This window comes from Apostichopus japonicus, chromosome 12, assembly GCF_037975245.1.
Source record: "Apostichopus japonicus isolate 1M-3 chromosome 12, ASM3797524v1, whole genome shotgun sequence".
Classification (NCBI taxonomy): domain Eukaryota; kingdom Metazoa; phylum Echinodermata; class Holothuroidea; order Aspidochirotida; family Stichopodidae; genus Apostichopus; species Apostichopus japonicus.
In genome coordinates this window covers 31,912,787-31,931,231 of record NC_092572.1, presented here as the reverse complement: position 1 = coordinate 31,931,231, position 18,445 = coordinate 31,912,787, and the positions used below count along the sequence as shown (strand labels likewise).

General features: G+C 36.2%; 1 protein-coding gene across 9 annotated transcripts in view; it reads right to left on the bottom strand.

Annotated features, from left to right (window-relative positions):
* Positions 1-1,180: 1,180 nt before the first annotated feature.
* Positions 1,181-18,445, bottom strand: part of LOC139977726 (uncharacterized) — a 204,413-nt gene continuing 187,148 nt past the window's right edge. For 6 of the 9 annotated variants that reach the window (XM_071987248.1, XM_071987246.1, XM_071987244.1 and 3 more), the window contains 8 exons: positions 16,346-16,495; positions 12,410-12,529; positions 10,637-10,744; positions 8,840-8,989; positions 6,720-6,957; positions 5,975-6,201; positions 4,073-4,238; positions 1,181-2,839 (listed from right to left, as the gene is read on the bottom strand). In XM_071987248.1, coding sequence (XP_071843349.1) covers positions 6,176-6,201; positions 6,720-6,957; positions 8,840-8,989; positions 10,637-10,744; positions 12,410-12,529; positions 16,346-16,495 — 792 coding nt within the window. In that variant the 3' untranslated portion in view covers positions 1,181-2,839; positions 4,073-4,238; positions 5,975-6,175. Of the gene's footprint in view, positions 2,840-4,072; positions 4,239-5,974; positions 6,202-6,719; positions 6,958-8,839; positions 8,990-10,636; positions 10,745-12,409; positions 12,530-14,443; positions 14,758-16,345; positions 16,496-18,445 lie in introns of those variants that run through there. The other 3 variants (XM_071987249.1, XM_071987251.1, XM_071987253.1) reach the window with 3 other exon arrangements.

The following is an 18,445-nucleotide window of genomic DNA, read 5'->3' as shown; positions in this document are numbered from 1 at the left end:
ATGATGTAACACTGTGATATTCCTTGACCGTATTGAGTACTGTTAAGGGGAGTTCGAGTACAAAGATCTGGTTGAGAGCGGGAGCAATGGCATGTATTATCTTAATCAACGTTGTTTTACATATCATCAAACTCAAGGTTACTTGCGACCAATTTGATGTACTTTGTTTGGTGCCCTCTACTAACTGAAATATTTTATACACCTGGTTTGCCCCTCAATGTGAAAAAGCCTCTGTAGAAATGGTACATTGGTGCCCCTTTCCAACCAACCATTGCCAGAAATGTGCACCTGGAAAAGATTAAGACCCTTGGACAAGATGTTGTGAAGTAGTTCAAATTTGGACTTGTCTCGACCATCAATGACGCTCGATTTATTTTTGACAGATTAATAAGACCACTAACAAGGAAAAATCTTCTTCAGGATTGAGCAAATGGATTGCTAGCAAATAACATTAGAACTGATGTTGATAGAAAAGTAAAAAGACACGATTGTTGCGGCATAAGCTTCATCGACAATGCTAATTAAGCTACAGACAATAATGTTGGTACCTATTATGAGGGTTCCTCATATGGGAAATTGGATTAATCTTATGTTTGCTAAAGCAGATATAATTTTTACAGTGTTTTCATCAAACCTAGCCGTCTGATAAAATCAAGTGACATTTCGTCTCGTTTATATCTATCATTAAGTCACATAACATACATCAATTTATCTGATCATTTATCTGAAATAGAGCCTCTACAAACCAAATAAGAAATATGTCCGAGATTCATCGCTCGTGACATCATGTTTACAATCTTTTCAGTTTCATGAAATCAAATAACCTTCGTCCACCAATAAGGACAACATAGTTAACTTTCTCATTATGGATCAGATAAGTATTAAAATATGAAATTCTTCCAAAGTTCAATTCTCGATATATCCTCTTTACATTTTTTTTCATTTTTTGCCTCTGCTGACCTGAAATGACCTTTGCAAAATAGTTTTCTTGAAAATTATTCTAAATAACAATATTCTAAGTATTAGATACATTCAATATTGCCTTCTTGAGATATCGTGTTTTTAAAATGTTTAGCTTCTGATCTCTGCTGACCTCAAGGGAAAGTTGACCTCCAATGATAACAATAAAGATTCATCTAATTAAGTATAGAACCAATAAACACTAGACATGACATTCATCCAAGGTTGTATTCTTATTGTGTGGTGTTTACAAAGTTTTTACATTTCGTCTCTGCTAACCCCGCACGACCTTCACCTCCACCATAAACAGAATGTTTGACATCATCAAGGAATATCCACAATGAAAGTTTAAGGCCATCCAGTCTTATAGTGTTTACAAGCAAGGTAGCACACACAGTTGCCCGTCACTTTAATTGATTACAAATTATGACAAAATATAATTATGACAGAATATGAAACCCACAAAGGTGTAACATATCTTCCATTTGCATGGAAGATACTTTGTGACACAATGTGTGTGTTTAAATACATACAGGTATATTATTGTAGACTTGTCAACTGAATATTACAACATAATTAGGCTATCATTATTAATGTAAACCTATGATGTACAGTAGGAACAAAGAACTTGCTTCTTTACACCAATGTAACTAGAAGCTATTGACAAATAGTAGGTCTAATGTGTATAATGTGCTTTCAAATAAAAACAGTGTAAGGACAATCCATGTTATACACCATATGTATTTATATATATATTCTTCACAGTGATAATGAACCCATCCTGTAACCATCAATGGTTTTGCAATGTTCATTGAAATGCATTCTGTGAAATGTTAGATAATTCATAGTTCTACTGAATTTTCTTTTACAACATGTTATCAACCATAACATTAATATAGTACTCAACAGATCAAATGAACTCTGAATATTCTTTTCTCTCATCAGACTTACATTGCAAAGGAGGACAGCACATTACCAACTTGCAAATACCACTTGCACATACTTGTTTATATGATACTGACGACTATGAGCTACGTACAAGATTACATAAATTGGAATGGAAAACTCTCTGATAGCATTTAAGAGGCTACACTGGCAAATTGACACATTGAATTAAAAGTATATATATATAAAAAAAAATATAACCGACTTAACGGAGCAATTCTATCATGGACAAATGATGTGTTATAAAACTCCTACAACAACCAAATTCCCCAACCAAAATTCCCCAACCAAATTGATGTTAATGAAGTCAGTAATTGCTACCAGTTTCTACAACATATATTACATTTGTCATACTTGCAGCTTGAGGTAGAGTAGGTCTTTAGACCGGTCTGATGTCAAACTTCCTTATATTTCCATCAGATGAGAGCCTGGGGTATTGCCCTGGTGGTCATTCCAACATCGCTTTATTCCCTATTCATATTGCAGCTTTATGTAGATGCATTTTCCTTACAATAACTCTTGGTCAAAATAGCAGAAGCTGGTTCTGAAAGTAGCAGTACTATATGGCTACAGATGTTGTACCAAAATTGGTGCCGCCAGCTAGGTTAGTACACATTGTACGACTTGGATTAATTCTCAGGCATGAATGTATTGGTGACAAGATGGCCACTTAAATCTTGAAGTCCTTTCCTTTAGATACAAAGTATGTGTCTTTGCTACAATATTTTGCTTCTTCCTCAAAGCTTGTAAAGATAGCTTTAAGTCAACAACTACTGTGATAGATCATCGAGTTCATGACTAACAATTCTGATGTCATAATTGTCTCAATCCCTTAACAAGCATCCTTGGAGCAAAACTTTATAAATTAGAGGTCTGTTGGATGGTCTCGCCTTCAAGTTGACATGTTGCTCTCCTGATTGTATCGAATTAAAAGCTGTATATGAAAAAGAAGAAACCAGTTTATAACAAAAATCATTCATTTCAAATCGATTAATTTCACAGTTCTTTTGTCAGTTTGGTTCAAGTTTCCATTGAGTGATTATTCACTTCTATGTTGAATTATACATCTAGTACATTGTACAACATATATTAAGATAGGCTAAGATAAACACATTCAATTTGTAAGATTAAACTACACATTTATAATAAGAATGATCACGGTTGGTCCATCATCAGAGCTTCGCTGCAGAGAAAACTATCCTTTTTATCTGAGGGTTGTTATTTAGTACAGCTATTGCAGCCAATTTCAATTATATTAAACCATTTCCACTATTGTATCAATATTGGAACAAAGAACAGAAAGTATGAAACCATCATTCATGGATTTCCCAACCTATTTATCGAACTGCCTGGAAAAGGATGTTAGTTCAGCAAATGACCTATATATGTCACGTATATACAGATTACCAATTCTGTTTCTTTATCCGGATTCTTAACTTTATAATGCTATACTGATTTTGTCATTGCAGACTGTCTGATATAGAGAAGATGCTCAATACAATCCAGGGAGGTCCACTAGTTTAGGGTCTTTGGTGGCTGGATTTTTTTCGAGTTTAACCCCTTTGTGGAGACGACAGTCAATAGGTGGGCTCTAGTTTGGATGGCTGATCCCTGTGGAGGGTGGTGCCAGGTCTGGGATAGCCAATCTGCATAAGCTTTTAACGCCATAGTCTCCTGTTTACTTTTCTAGATTGTGCTTATTTATCTGTCAAAAGTTACTGTCTGTTTTGCCTACCCTTATTACAGTTTATTTATATTTACATAATGATATCACTTTTCCATAAACGTTTAACCTACCAGAAGGTCAACCTGGATCACATTCCTACACACCCAATCAATCAATTTTTACTGTTTACTTGCTTTTTCTGACTATCTGACTTGAGACTGATTTCAGATATATACTAACTGGTATCAAAACACCAATCAAATCCAGCCTGCTAACTTAATACAGAGTAAAAAAAAAAGGTTGCAACATAAGTCCCAGAAAAACGAAATTATTAACTTATTCCCATATTTAAATGGATATTGAGGTCACGAACAATGAAACACCTATGTGAAAAAAAATGCCACACTTTTACATATTTGGTTAATTGCAAAAACTCATTTCAATGTCTTGTCCTTCAATCAAGGTGTGGCTGATTAATTCACTTGACTGATTGTAACCTACTTTGACTAGCTGAACCCTTGATTCTTCCCTCGAGTGGCAGTACCACTGCGATGTCAAATATTCTTCAAAAGCTCTCCTTGTTAAAATCTTCTTAGAGATTTATCCTTTGAAATCTGATATATATTTTCTGGATGTCTCCATTTTAGATAAAAACGATATTTTTCCTCTGTAGAAAAAGGGAGTAAAATATTGTATAACAAGAAAAAAGGAAGATTATAGCTAAATTCCAATTTCATCGTCATAAACTCAGCTTTAAGCAGCCTGTATTTACACAATATTCTGGCAATACAAAGAGCTACAAGAATGTGGTATGAATCTAAAGATGCAGAAAATTTGTATATCAACTAAAGTATATCAACATATTGCTTTCATAGTTCCTTTTAGTCCTATGTTTTGCATTTCTGTCATGTTGTCTTATTTTCTTAGTACATAAATTGATTGGTACCAGTTCAGTGTCTTGATGAGCTACTGTGCCATTCTCAGTAACAAGTCACTAGGTGGGGGGTGGGGTCAATATACATGTTGGGAATTAGAGCAATATAAATAAAAACACAGCAGGCTTCATTTACTTGGTTGAGTGCATATATAGAACCAGAACGTAAACATTCCATAGTTCCTTGCTGCTGCTCATTGATTAACAGGGAACACTCCAAGTATGTAATCATGAAGCATCCCCTGAAGTTATGTGTACAAATTGTTGTTACCAAAATATGCTAGCCAGGGCTCATTATAAATATGAATGAACCATGCATTGTATTAGCACACATTAGGATGTGTCTGCCATCTACAAATATCACTGATCCAAGTTTGAAGATCAAACATATGGTTTCTACATAAGTAACTGCAATTTGATAAATAATCCCTCATCCGGTACTCATCATTAGTCATGACATGACAATTAGGTTCACCTACTCACTAAAAATTGTAATGGTCAATAATTGCCATGTCAAGTTATTAATCATACACACTTGTAACCTAAATATTGTAAAGCCACACCTCCTCATAAATACACAAGTTATCAATTGGAACCCACATTGCCATTTGTAGGCAACCTACCTATAACACACTCACGTTTGAAGAAAATGTGACTAATGATTGTCAAGTTATTACAATTTGAAGATTTTCCGTTTGATCATATGACCTCATTAATATTCATGATATGAGCACCAAAATCAACAGGATTCATCAACTCATTGTGTCACACACATACACACTCACGCATACACACACAGGCCGACCTGACTACAAAGGTTCTTCTGATTTCAGCAAGGAGCCAAAAACAGTATCTGTAAAAAACATACATTTCATATGATACTTCTTTTTTGGATTTTTGGTCTCGGATATTACTAGTGACTCAATTACTGATATTATGACAGCTGTTTACATATATGTAACCAAAGTTACATTACCACATTCATTATATCATGCAAGGAATTCACTCAAGTAAATTAGGGAAATATAATAGTTCTGGATATCTGACAAATCTATGAATAGATAACATACCATACGAGATGCTGATGTTTATACTGTCATACCATTCGGTCATACTGTCAACTATGGAATGATATTCTGTTAACATTAGAACCGGTAAGCAGCACTAATAGCGTTGGCTAAGATGGTAGTTGATTATAAATGCAAGTCTCACATTCTAAATTGATGTATGTTATTAATATTAGTTACATAGCTGAAATTAACAAAAATCCAAGTAGGAATAAAAAAAAATCTGCAACTATAAACTGATTTAATTGCTTTCGGACAATTCTGAGTTTTGCTTGTTTCTTGATATAGCTCATTCATATATAGTTGTTATGTTCACATCAATTGAAGGGAGCAATGATCAGCTAACATATAGCTTGATATATTAGTTATTATGTACAGTTACAATGTTTAAAATATACTTACTTCTAAATAACATATTTCCATTCCACAAGAATCTGTCAATGTGTTGTCAAGAACACTACAAGTTGCCTCACTGGCAATCACTTTCACATTCGTTCCTCCAAGAAAAGAGGAAAACTGGAGAACCTTCTGACAAACAGAACAGTTTGGCTGGAGATTTCTACCTCTGTCAGTTGGCAAAAGCACTTGCCTGGATCTCAACAATCACCAGTTATCATTTTGGATAGTGGCTAAAAAGGAAGAAAAGAGTTTAGTAAAATGAAATTTGATGTTCAAAAAGGTTCTATATGCAAATGGCCCAAAAACTTCTTAATACAGATATTTTTTGTTTACAAAATAAAAACCCATAAAAAAAGCTTTCCGGCACTGAAATTTAAACAAAAAAAGTATATCCTACACAGAGATGACAAATACAAGATAGTCACAACAATAAGTGTTATTTTTGTTGTTGAGGATGATACTAGTTGTCTTACATAGGGGGCAGCTTTGTAAGTTTACAGTGAAAAGATGTATGATTAGATTACCTGAACACTGAAATTTGATTCCATCTGTCCCCTCATTTAATGGGAAATTTGTGTAAGTGAGATTCTACAGTTTATATGAAGATTTAATTTTGCAAAAGGAAATTAAGTTTACTTTAAAGGGTCGAGTCGGTCTCTGTAGCAGAAAGTAGTTTTATGCATGAAACAGTTATATATTTAATTGCTAGGTTCCTTTGAGTATTTATATTATGACATTAAATATTTACCTTTCTCATACAGCTTCAGTTGCTGGTCTGCCCGTCCAGCTTTATATAAAGCCTCTCCCAGTACTCTGAATGTAGCGTTACTGCTATTGCTGTTTTTCCAAGTCCGCAACATCTGATAAACAGTTTCCTGGTGTCCCTGTTTGTTAAAATCTGTTTCAATTATACAAAGCTTTTCGTCCTTTAGTCCAAGATTTCTACCTACGTTTTTCCATTCTTTTGGAATATTCCCGGAGAGATCCTGTAATATGGTTAGAATACATGAATATTGAGTGTTACACGAGTAGAACCTCCACAAACTATATCAGTTCTCTATCAATTCCCCTGTCTAGATTATTGAATAATGTTTGATGAATTGATTACAGAGTGGATATGAAACCGTCGTGTTCCAATTATTGTTCATTTACACACTGTACTATAACTGACACCTGCTGTTTATCGTTCATATATATATACGTATTAAAGCATGATACAGAATGGCAGAGTTAACATGCGCGTCATGAGTCACTAAATTCCAAGAGTGGAGTCACTCAAAGGGGTTTGTGAATTTCCCCCAAGAAGGCAACTACGGTGACTTAATTCACTGTAATGGTTTTCACTGGTGGCTAGATGTCTCTCATATGTGATGAAAATAATCAATAAAGATTCTCACAACTCATTGGCACGCGTCCAGAACGAGAAAATCGAGAACATAATGAAACAAAAAAATTGTGACAAGTTGTGAGTCACCACCCAACCGAAAGTGTGTAGCACACTCAATTTATACACGACAATGTTCTAGTTGCACATTGCACCATGTAGCCATGGCACATTATTGGAAGGTATGACAGTGTGCCACCACGCACAATGCTAGTGTGATTTTATTCTAAATGTTTGCAATGTCCTTGTTCTGGGCGCATTTCTTCATCTCGCATGATTGCAGATAAAACACATACAAATGGCATACAGCCTTTTCAAAATAAGCACAATATGACTTGTGTGTCCCCTTATTTTGGGTGCTGAAGTATAGGTTCATATATGGAATCACCTGATGATAGAGCAACTTAGGAAAATGTGTCCTTAAGTCAAGCACCACAAGATCAGAAAAAAGTTTCAGATAACTTGACCAGTAAATCACTTCTGAAAGTTGACGACAGAAGTTTCAGTGGAAAACTATCTCAGCCACTTTAAAGAGTAAAGTTCAAATCATGTGACAGGTAGTGACATATAGGATTGCCAGGCGTCAGAGATATGGTGCTCAAAATTAAAATAATGACCTGGAAGTTATTTTGTAAGAAGGTATTAGATCTGTTATATTGCTGCTCTTAATCTCATTTTGGCAATTAAGACTCAATGCTGCCTGTCACAAGGATGTCAGATATTTTGAGTGCTGAATGGTTTGTCTCTAAAATATAGAACTGGGGACCAAACAGTATGTTTCAGAAATGGTGACCACTATGATAAAACTTACAAGCAGCCCCAAGGGTGAAATGGACATTTCCCCATCCCATGTAAAATATGAAATTTCAGAGGAATGATGCAATCCCCTTCCTCAACACAGGTTTACAGAAAAGCCATTGAGAAAAGTGCAACCTTCCAGAGAAAGGTATAGCATCTATAAATATTGCTTTGGCTAAATACAGGTAGTACACATTATGGGGCAACAATCACCCAACTACAGTTTTCACCTGCAGTTGTTTAAGTATATACTGTGACATGTTTGGTACTAACATTTCAAATTGTTGACAAAAGGCGCACAGTCAGCGTTTAATTGACGCCCTCTAATTTGTTAAGCTCATTCACAAAACATGGCACGGTTTCATGAGGGCTTGGTCGTATTCTCTGTAAAATATCTTTATAAGTTATTGCATTTACTATTGAAACATTTCAGTCTCATTAATCTAACTGCAGCAAGCACATACCTCATTAAAATCAGTTATCTTAAAACATCAACATTACTAGATGGCAAGCATTTTAGTAGAAATAAATCATGATGTAATATAAACAAGCAAACCATGGAACTTTAATGTCAAAGTAGGTATGCCTGAAGGGCCAATATGGACTGTAAAGCACCAATTTATGTAATATGTTCTAAAAAGACTCTTTTTTTAGGACAACAGAATCTTGTACATGTAAATTATTACCCTGAGACTTTCTGTTCTGACTTCCAGATCAATGTGTTCTAGGGGTTGTTTGACAGTTAGACTTTCATCACCAGTCTTCTTCTGTGACTGAGATAGTCCTGCATCAACTACTTTATTAGAGCTGCTAGCTGCAGAATCTTCCACTCCAGCCTAACATCAGAAAACAAGAAAAATATTAATATATATATTACACATGGACTATTTACTTAAAAATTTTTTGCAATAAGCTATTTTCGACAGAAGCAACACGAATGCTTCTAAACATTACTTTCAAGTTTACAAATTGATTTAATTGTCACCCATTTTGAACTTTGAATTTGTTTGAATTCCGACAGTTCCCGCTTGTTTGGTAAGGGAGCCACATATTGCATTTCAAGACAAACATTTACTACGTGCCATTCACGATAACTTTTTCAAAACATGAGAACATGGATGCATTTGGACTTGACCTGCTATCAAATCCAGCCGGAATACACAGTGGAGGAAATGAGACAACGAGACCTATAGACCTTGTTAAGCAGATTGGAACCGTGTCCCACGATGGCAGTTACTATGATGTTAGAACTTCCAACACTAGTAACAGCTCTGCAACGGAGGGGCCAGTCTGGTGCTTGTGTTTGTTCCTTTTTCTATGAAACCCTATTCCCGTCAGAAATAATATAATATCGTTTTCCCTTCCCTGCTCCTTTTCCGCTCTCCTGTTTGAACAACCAAATGCTCGGTACTCCAGCATTTTCGACCAGCTTCCAAACAATCTCTGAGAGCAAGTGTACAGTTCATATGCAGAGAGGAGAATGTGTAACTTATGATGTGGCTGCAAGAAGTCATTTTGGAAGCGCCATCTTTACATAATGGCCGCCAACAGTTGGTTAGAAGAAGAAAAAACTAGAGCGTTCCTGGAAATTTGGGGAAAGGTAATTTTGCCTAGTTATTTCACAGAGGGTGTAAGAATATTAGTCTCTACGATAAGGTCAGTGAAAAACCCCAGGGTTTAATTCTTCTTTAAACCTTGTGATTCGGTGTCTTAACCAAGTCATTTATTTTGTGACATCAATACATCAGTCAATGTTTCTCAATTCAAGTAAAGTCAAAGGTAAAGTTTATTTCATCAGGTTAAGACTGTAACAGGTCATTCGAATTTATCACAAGTCATATCAAGTCACAAATGTTTCTCAATTTAAGCAAAGCTACAGGTAAATTTTATATCATTATGTCATGTCTATCACAAGTCATTTGACTTTATTGCAAATCAAACCAAGTCACAAGTCAATGTTTCTCAGTCCAAGGCAAGTTGTAAGTCAAATTTAAAAGCAACTTATGTAGTCATACTATAGGTATAGGCATTAAAACACATCAACAGTTACAGGCCAACAGGTTATTTTTGTGTAGCGATACTGGTATGCGGTGAATGGCATGCATCAAAGAACTCCAGCTGCATTGCTTTTTACTGAAAGTGACAATTTGGCCAATAACTAGACAGGAAATGAACTTTATAGTAAACCAGGTACTTTTTAATTCCCTCTACCAATTAAATATCCTACATAGTATACATAAATATACACGTACTCATGAAATAATTCAACATTCAAATGGTGAATGTACCGCCATTGTTTAATGATACAATATTTGATTTCCTTCCATTTTACATTTCAATTCAGTGTGCGCAACATCCAACATTGTCACTTGTGATCAGTATCTAACAGGCTCGCTTTTCTGTTTGCTACTAATATAGTTTTAAATTCGAAATTATCAATATTTTGGAAGATGTTCTGAGATGATCAGTAGACTGAACTTTACCATCACTGCAGTTGTAGATTCATTATAACGTCTCTTCTTTTGGCGTGGGACATCTGCTGACTGTGATGGCGCAGGATTGCCGGAGAGGGATGATGATGATGATACGTCCTGCAGATAAATATGTTGAAATGAGTAAATAGACACACAGTTAGGATATTGCTAAATAAACCAGGCAGCCAGTTAGGCTTAGTGAATCCTTGTTTGCCACATTATTTGATGTAGCAGTGTAGACAAGATTGAAAGTTTGACCACTGGTGAATTCACAAACTGTTCATGAGATTTCATACTTTCACTATGTTGACCTCAACAGACATTTACCCAAAAAACCAAAGGAGTCTTGTACTTGAGAGCACCTCTATAGAGCAAGTAAGAAGTTCATCCAGGCTTAACATTTGTTGTAAGACTGAAATGATACATGTAATTACTAAAGCAGATCCAAATTACATGTACAAACATGAAATCCTATTGATTGTGTGGAGGTGAAAGGTCATTTGAGGTCAATATTAACTACCATGGTAAACTTGCTTACAAGGATTTTAGACTTGTTGACCTCAAATCACCTATGACTTCTACAATTAACAAGTACAGTAGTCACCTTGGTGAATCCACATGGAATTATGTAATGCAGCTCTCAACTTTTAGAGTAAATGTGTTGTAAGTTTTCCTACATTGCCATATGACGCTTTAAATATGTAGCAATACATAAAATACTATCATTATCAAAATGCATTCACAGTGCAAGTTCACAAGCTTTATATAGGTTCCCCCTATCTAGACAATCGGCACTGCTTTGAAATGCATTCCATATAAGTTGATTTCTCTCTTTCACACATATTTTGCTTTTAAATTGCTGTTAGAAACATAGCTCAGCTAGTCACTGCAGTCAATTTTCAAAAAGCCAAGTCAGTTCAGTGCTGTTTTTATCTCTCACACGTATAGTGTGCTTTTATTTTGTTTCTAAAAGACAATGGATATCTGAAAAAGTTTGAGCTACAAGTGGTTGCACCCCTGGACCCTCTCAAGGTCCCTGAGATACACCCCATGAGATACACCCTATACATACCATGTCATGGTAGTTATATTTTCTGACTTGTCTTTTATTGCTCTAAAATTGCTTGAAGGGTAAACAAGTGTAGTCTTAAGGAGCTGCTTCTTCTGGGACTTTGAACTCCCAGCCAACATTAAACAGTGTCCAGTTACAATCAAGCAAGTTGCTGCTTTTATTGGCTAGTTTTTCGAAATGTTGCACATCTAGTCACTGCAGTGAATCACAAAGAGCAGTTGGTCTTGAAGTCGGTCTTTGTCTAATAAAAAATATCCCGATAAAAAACTTACTTTTACACAAAAAAATATCCCACTTGACAAATGGTGAATGTACGACCATGGCTTTATGATACAATTTTTTATTTCCTTCCAAAAAATTATAAATTTCATTTCAACATGTGCAACTGCAACATCCAACATTGTCACTTGTGATCAGTACTTGACAGGCTCCCTTTTCTGTTTGCTGCTTTATAATTTTTCTGTCGAAAATATCAATATTTTGGAAGATATTCTGAGATGATCAATAGAAATAACTTTACCATCACTACAGCTGTATATTTGATTTCCTTCCTTTTTACATTTCAATTCAGTGTGCGCAACATCCAACATTGTCACTTGTGATCAGTATCTAACAGGCTCGCTTTTCTGTTTGCTACTAATATAGTTTTAAATTCGAAATTATCAATATTTTGGAAGATGTTCTGAGATGATCAATAGACTGAACTTTACCATCACTGCAGCTGTAGATTCATTAAACCGTCTTTTCTTTGAGTGTTGGACATCTGCTGACTGTGATGGCACAGGATTGCCGGAGAGGGATGATGCTGATACGTTCTGCAGATAAATATGCTGAAATGAGGTTAGACACAAAGTATATATTATAATATTGACTAGTAAACAAGCAGCCATAATTGTGCTTAACAGTGATCCTTACTGGACACAATTGAGAATATTTAATGTAACACTGCAGACAAGATTACAAGTTCGACCACTGGTGAATTCACATGATTTTCATACTTTGACATCTGTTGACCTCAAAAGACCTTTCACCTTCTGATTCTCAAGACCTGACCTTAAAAAATTTTGTTGGGTTTGACTTCTGCAATCCTAAAATGATCTTTCACCTGTACAAAATTGTTGAGCAATTTTACTTATCATTTGGATAATGTACCATGCATATATTCTCTCCCGAACTTAAAGTTCTCAAGATACAGTACTTTTGATATTTGGACCTCAGCTGACCCCACATGACCTGTGACCTTCATCAAAAGTAATAGGATTCTTGTACACACTATATGAAAGACACATGCTAAATACGAGAGCTAATAAAGTTTCCCATAACTTAAAGTTCTCAAGATACAGTACTTTTGATATTTAGGCCTCAGCTGACCCCACATGACCTGTGACCTTCATCCAAGGTAATAGGATTATTGTACACACTATATGAAAGACACATGCTAAATACGAGAGCTAATAAAGTTTCCCATTTGGAGATCCTCGTGTTTACAAGGATTTCAAGATATGACCACTGTGACTTAAAATGAACTGTGACCTACTCTAAATTCTATAAACGCTTTACAGTACAGACAGATATCCTACCATGCATACATAACCTCAATTGATGCATATGTTCTGGAGATTTAAAATGTTCAAAATTTACCCTCCGCTAGCCCCGATAAGCTAAGTCAGTAGCCAAGATTAAACCCATTCCTTTTTCCATGTTGAAATGCTAGATGCAACTCAAAGCACAAGAAATGTTATTATTATTATTATTATTTTAAAGAGTACAAAAGAGTACAAAAGAATTTGTGTTGTAGGACAGGACAATCCCATTACCAGAATAGCAGATTTAATATCGATTGAAGGCAGTAAATGGGGCTGTAAATTGTACCCCAGGTGTGCGCAGTGGAAAGAAAGCTCTAGGTGGGGGGGGGGGGGGGTGGAAGACATGCATTGTCAATCAATTGCATTGTGTTTTTCCAACCCATCTACGAGGGAATAAAAGACCCAAATGAACATGTTAAAGACCAACTATGGAGGCAATTTTTTTGGGGGGGGGGATTCTCCATTAATTTAGGAGTTTACATACCCATAATCAACATGTGTAAAAAATAATCTTTGAAAACCTACTTTAACCCATCAAAAAACGACCACGAAAATGGACATTTTGGGTAGTCAGGTGACATGAACCTCTGGAATGTGTGAAAACAGAGATTGACCCAAAGGAGCCTCTGGTCACCGTGTGACGTCATTGTTTGTATACCACGAAAATCGAACGCTGATATAGGCACTGTTTGTACACAGATAGCGATCAATTGTACTGTTTTTGACTTCCAATTTAGAGCGTTTGGAAAGCTGTTAGCTTAAAACAAGAACACATGAAGGTTAACAACTATTTTTAAGACAATTATAAGCAGAAATTTTAGTTAAATTGGTTATTTCATTAGCAAAATTTCCACTCAGATGGAAGCATCTATTACATAGCGGAGCGTCAGTAGGTACGTACAGTTCAATATACTGTAGAAGATGCAAGCAGCTTGGTGATTCCGTAATACAATTTGATCCCAAGATACCGTAAACTGAACAGAAGAATATACCTAAAAGATGCTTCATGGGTGATATGTGACGGGAAATGGCTTAAGTTACTGTCAACGAATTATCAAAAAGACACTAAACATAATCGAACAACTACGAGAGGACGCTGACCCGAATCGACCAGGGTAACATATACATTACTAAGCTTCAGCTGATCATACTACTTACTCGTTTTAATATCCAAAAGTACAAACACAGAAAAAGTATCCTTTCAATAAACAAAATTTAGCAGGGAATATCCAAATCCACGTTTCTCGTTCAATCCTGGGCGAAATACTACCGTGACTCTGTGTAATTCCATATAGTTAGGTCTAGTTGAAACAGGCGTTGACCAGTTACATCCCACAATCACAAGACAGTCACTAACGAAATAAAACGTCCGATCGCCACATAGAACCGTTTCTATTCAACTCCTTGGACCATGCAGATGCCGGAATAAACATAACGGACAATATAACACAATGTATCACGAACTCACGATACTGGAATACAACAAAGGAAATAGATAAATGCGATGAAATCCTTAAGCATGACTATTTACACATGCTGTGAGCCATACATGTACTAACAGTGCTACCCTATAGGCACGGTATATACACGGTCATCTCTTACAGTAAATATTATACTGTCAATTGCGTGATATAATGTTACATGTAAGGACGTCCAGAGCTTCTTTACGGTCAATTTCACATTAGCTATGTCCGGCCATGGTCCGACACAGCTATCGACAGAATATAACTTTCGCAGAATGAGACATTTGCAGCTTACACAGAGGCAGGGTCATGCATGTGGACTCATGGGCATGAGATACTCCGGGTGCTGAAAAATCTTTCCGGGGATCTCAAATATTGATCCAAAGTCTGCGGCGTTTTACGTCGGTTCTTTACTCGGAAATCTTAAAAAGCTGTTGCTTTTGTTGGATGAGGTATAACTGCAACCTCCAACAACACAGAATTGTGGCATTTCGGGGGAAAAGGAGTAATGTCGTTGATGTTTTTGGCAGCTCAAGTATACAACTTTACACACTAAAAGTATTGTTGTGAGTGAGGTATACAAACAGTGACGTCACATGGTCACCTGATGTCTTCGGAATGTTTCAGGAATGTCTGAAACAGGTTGCATAAAAAGCTGACTTTTCTTCCCATTTTTAACGTATTTAACGTCCGAAATTGGTAAAGTTAATTACAGCAATGTAATTGGAGTGAGTTAAGGATTACATACATGCAAAATGGTGGAATTTTATGTTCATCGAAAAGTCTCCATAGGTTGGTCTTTAATATCTATTAAGTTTATAGGAACTATTTGATCAACATAAACACTTCTTGAGGGACAGAAATTTAATAAATTAGCTGAACCCCCAAACCTTGTCAGTACTAATTGCTTGCTGCTACTCAGTTTGCACACTCACAGAAACTCTAAGTCATAATTACGTGATTGCATTGATGTAAGTACACTTACGAAGTCCACGCTCAATGAAACTGATGCTGCACCCAAGCCTAGACTCTATGCACAAGACAGTTGTTGAAACTTTGGGAAGTTGTGCTCAGTACTTAGCATAAGTTATTGTATGTAGTCTCTTAAAGTTGACTTGTTAACCAACATTGTGCCGGTTGTATCCTTCTTATGCACAAGTTGCAATCGTGTGTCAGCTGTGTACATTACAAGTTGTTGGCTAGAGGTGCACAATCAGCATTTAATTGACGCACTCAAACGTGTTAAAGCTCATTTACATAAAATGGCACGGTTTCATGAGGGCTTGGTCTATGACAAAAATCTTTAGAAGTTATTACATTTACTATTGAAACATTTCAGTCTCATAAATGAAACTAACTGCACCAAGAACATATCTTATTAAACTCAGGTATCATAAACAGCATCAGTACTAGATGGCAAGCATTTTAGTAGAAATAAATCATGATGAAATATATGAAAGCAAACCATAGAGTTCGAACATAAAAGTAGGTATACTGTAAAGGCCAGTATGGACAAACTGCAAAACACCAATTTGTGTTATATGCTCTAAAAAGACTGTTTCTAGGACAACAGATTCTTGTATATGTAAATTATTACCCTGAGACTTTCTGTTCTGACTTCAACATCAATGTTTTCTAGGGGTTGTTTGACAGTTAGACTTTCATCACCAGTCTTCTTCTGTGACTGAGATAGTCCTGCAGCTACTAGCTTATCAGAGCTGCTAGCTGCAGAATCTTCCTCTCCATCCTAACATCAGAAAACAAGAAAAATATAAATAAAATATGTTACCATGGTCTTTAAACTTTAACTTTATTTGATCCAGTGTTGCAACCAAGTCATGTATCGTTCTCATAAATACACCAGTCGATCTTCTCAATTCAAGTCACAGGTAAAGTTGATTTCATCAGGTCAGGTCTATCCCAGGTCATTGACTTCATTGCAAGTCAAATCAAGTCACAAGTCAATGCTTCTTAATTCAAGTCAAGTCACCCCGTACAATTTATTTCATGATGTCTAGTTCTATCACAAGTCATTTGACTTTATCGCAAGTCAAATTAAGTCACAAGTTAATGTTTCTCAGTTCAATTCAAGTAACCAGTCAAATATTAATGCAACTTATAGTCAAGCTATAGGTATAGGCATTACAACACATCAGTGGAACTTTAAGGGCCAACAGGTTATTTTGTGAAGTGATGCTGGTATGCGGTATGTATGTATATATATATATATATATATATATATATATATATATATATATATATATATATAGGTATGTATATATATATATATATATATATATATATATATATATATATATATATATATCCACAAGAAAAAAATGGAAAAAAATGATACTTTCATTTCCAACTTTATTACTTAGAACGTTAAATAGGTAACAAAATATTTCGAGCGTTTACACGGCTCTTCTTCAGTTGTACTAATGAAATGGAAGAGACTAGACTTTATTGGTATTTAGCTTAGCATGTATGTTCATAAAGGAGAGATCCCTGTTGAGCCCATTGTTGTGTGTGTTGAGGCGTAAGATGGTTTTTAGTTCCCGGTTGCTTCTTTCATGGGCGGTTTTGAAGAAGCCGTATAGAATGACAAATTTGAGGTCAGATAAGTTGTGATTGGGGAGATGAAAATGTTCGGCAACAGGGAAACCTGGGTTATTATTGCAGATACTTAGTTTGTGATTATTGAAGCGGAGTCTGAACTTTGTGCTGGTTTCGCCAATATAGGTGACCTGGGGGCACTTGCAACAATACAGCAGGTAGATGACATTGGCTGAGTCGCAACCAAATCTACCAGGTCTCAGAGTAGTGCCTGAGGCCCGGTGGAGGAAAGCGGGGGAGGGGTCGAGGTGTGTGCACACCAAGCATCTAGGTTTGTTACAGGGGATGTTACCACTGTCAGGTTCATTACTGGGTGGGGCGAGATTAGTGCGAACCAGCACTGAGCGGATGTTACGGGGTTGACTATATGCTATGACTGGGGGGGCTTTGAAGAGTTCAGCTATTGTGGGGTCCGAACCTAGAGTGCCCCAAGATTGTTTGATTTCATTGAAAAGGGGGCGAAGGGAGGGGTGGTAGGTGACAACGAGGGGTAGTCTATCAGAAACAGATTTTTTACGATAGGTAAGGAGACTAGATCGTTGTAGAGACAGAAACCGTTTGAGGTGGAAGTTAAGTATACGGTATGGGTATCCCATTTGAAGGAAAAAATCAAACAGTTCAATGGCCTTATTAAGAAAAGTTTTGGTCATGTGAGCAGATACGCCGGTATCTGAGTAACTGGCTGTAGACAATGGAATTTTTGGTGTGGCGGGGATGAAAACTATTAAAGTGGAGATAAGAGTGCCTATCAGTTGGTTTGGCATTCACCGATGTCTCTATTTTGTGATCATCGATCATGACGAGTACATCGAGGAAGGGGATTTGCTTAGTGGACCGTTGGGTGGTAAACTTTATGGAATCGTGAAAATCATTGGCAAACGTGAAAAAGTTGTCAAGTTCTTGTTCGCCCTTATCCCATAACATAAAAATATCATCAATATATCGTACATAGAGACATGGTTTGTAAGAGGATGAAGAAAGTAATTCTTGTTCCAGGTAATGCATAACAATATTAGCATATGAAGGGGCCATTCGGGTACCCATGGCTGTGCCTTTGGTTTGCAGATAATGACGACCATTG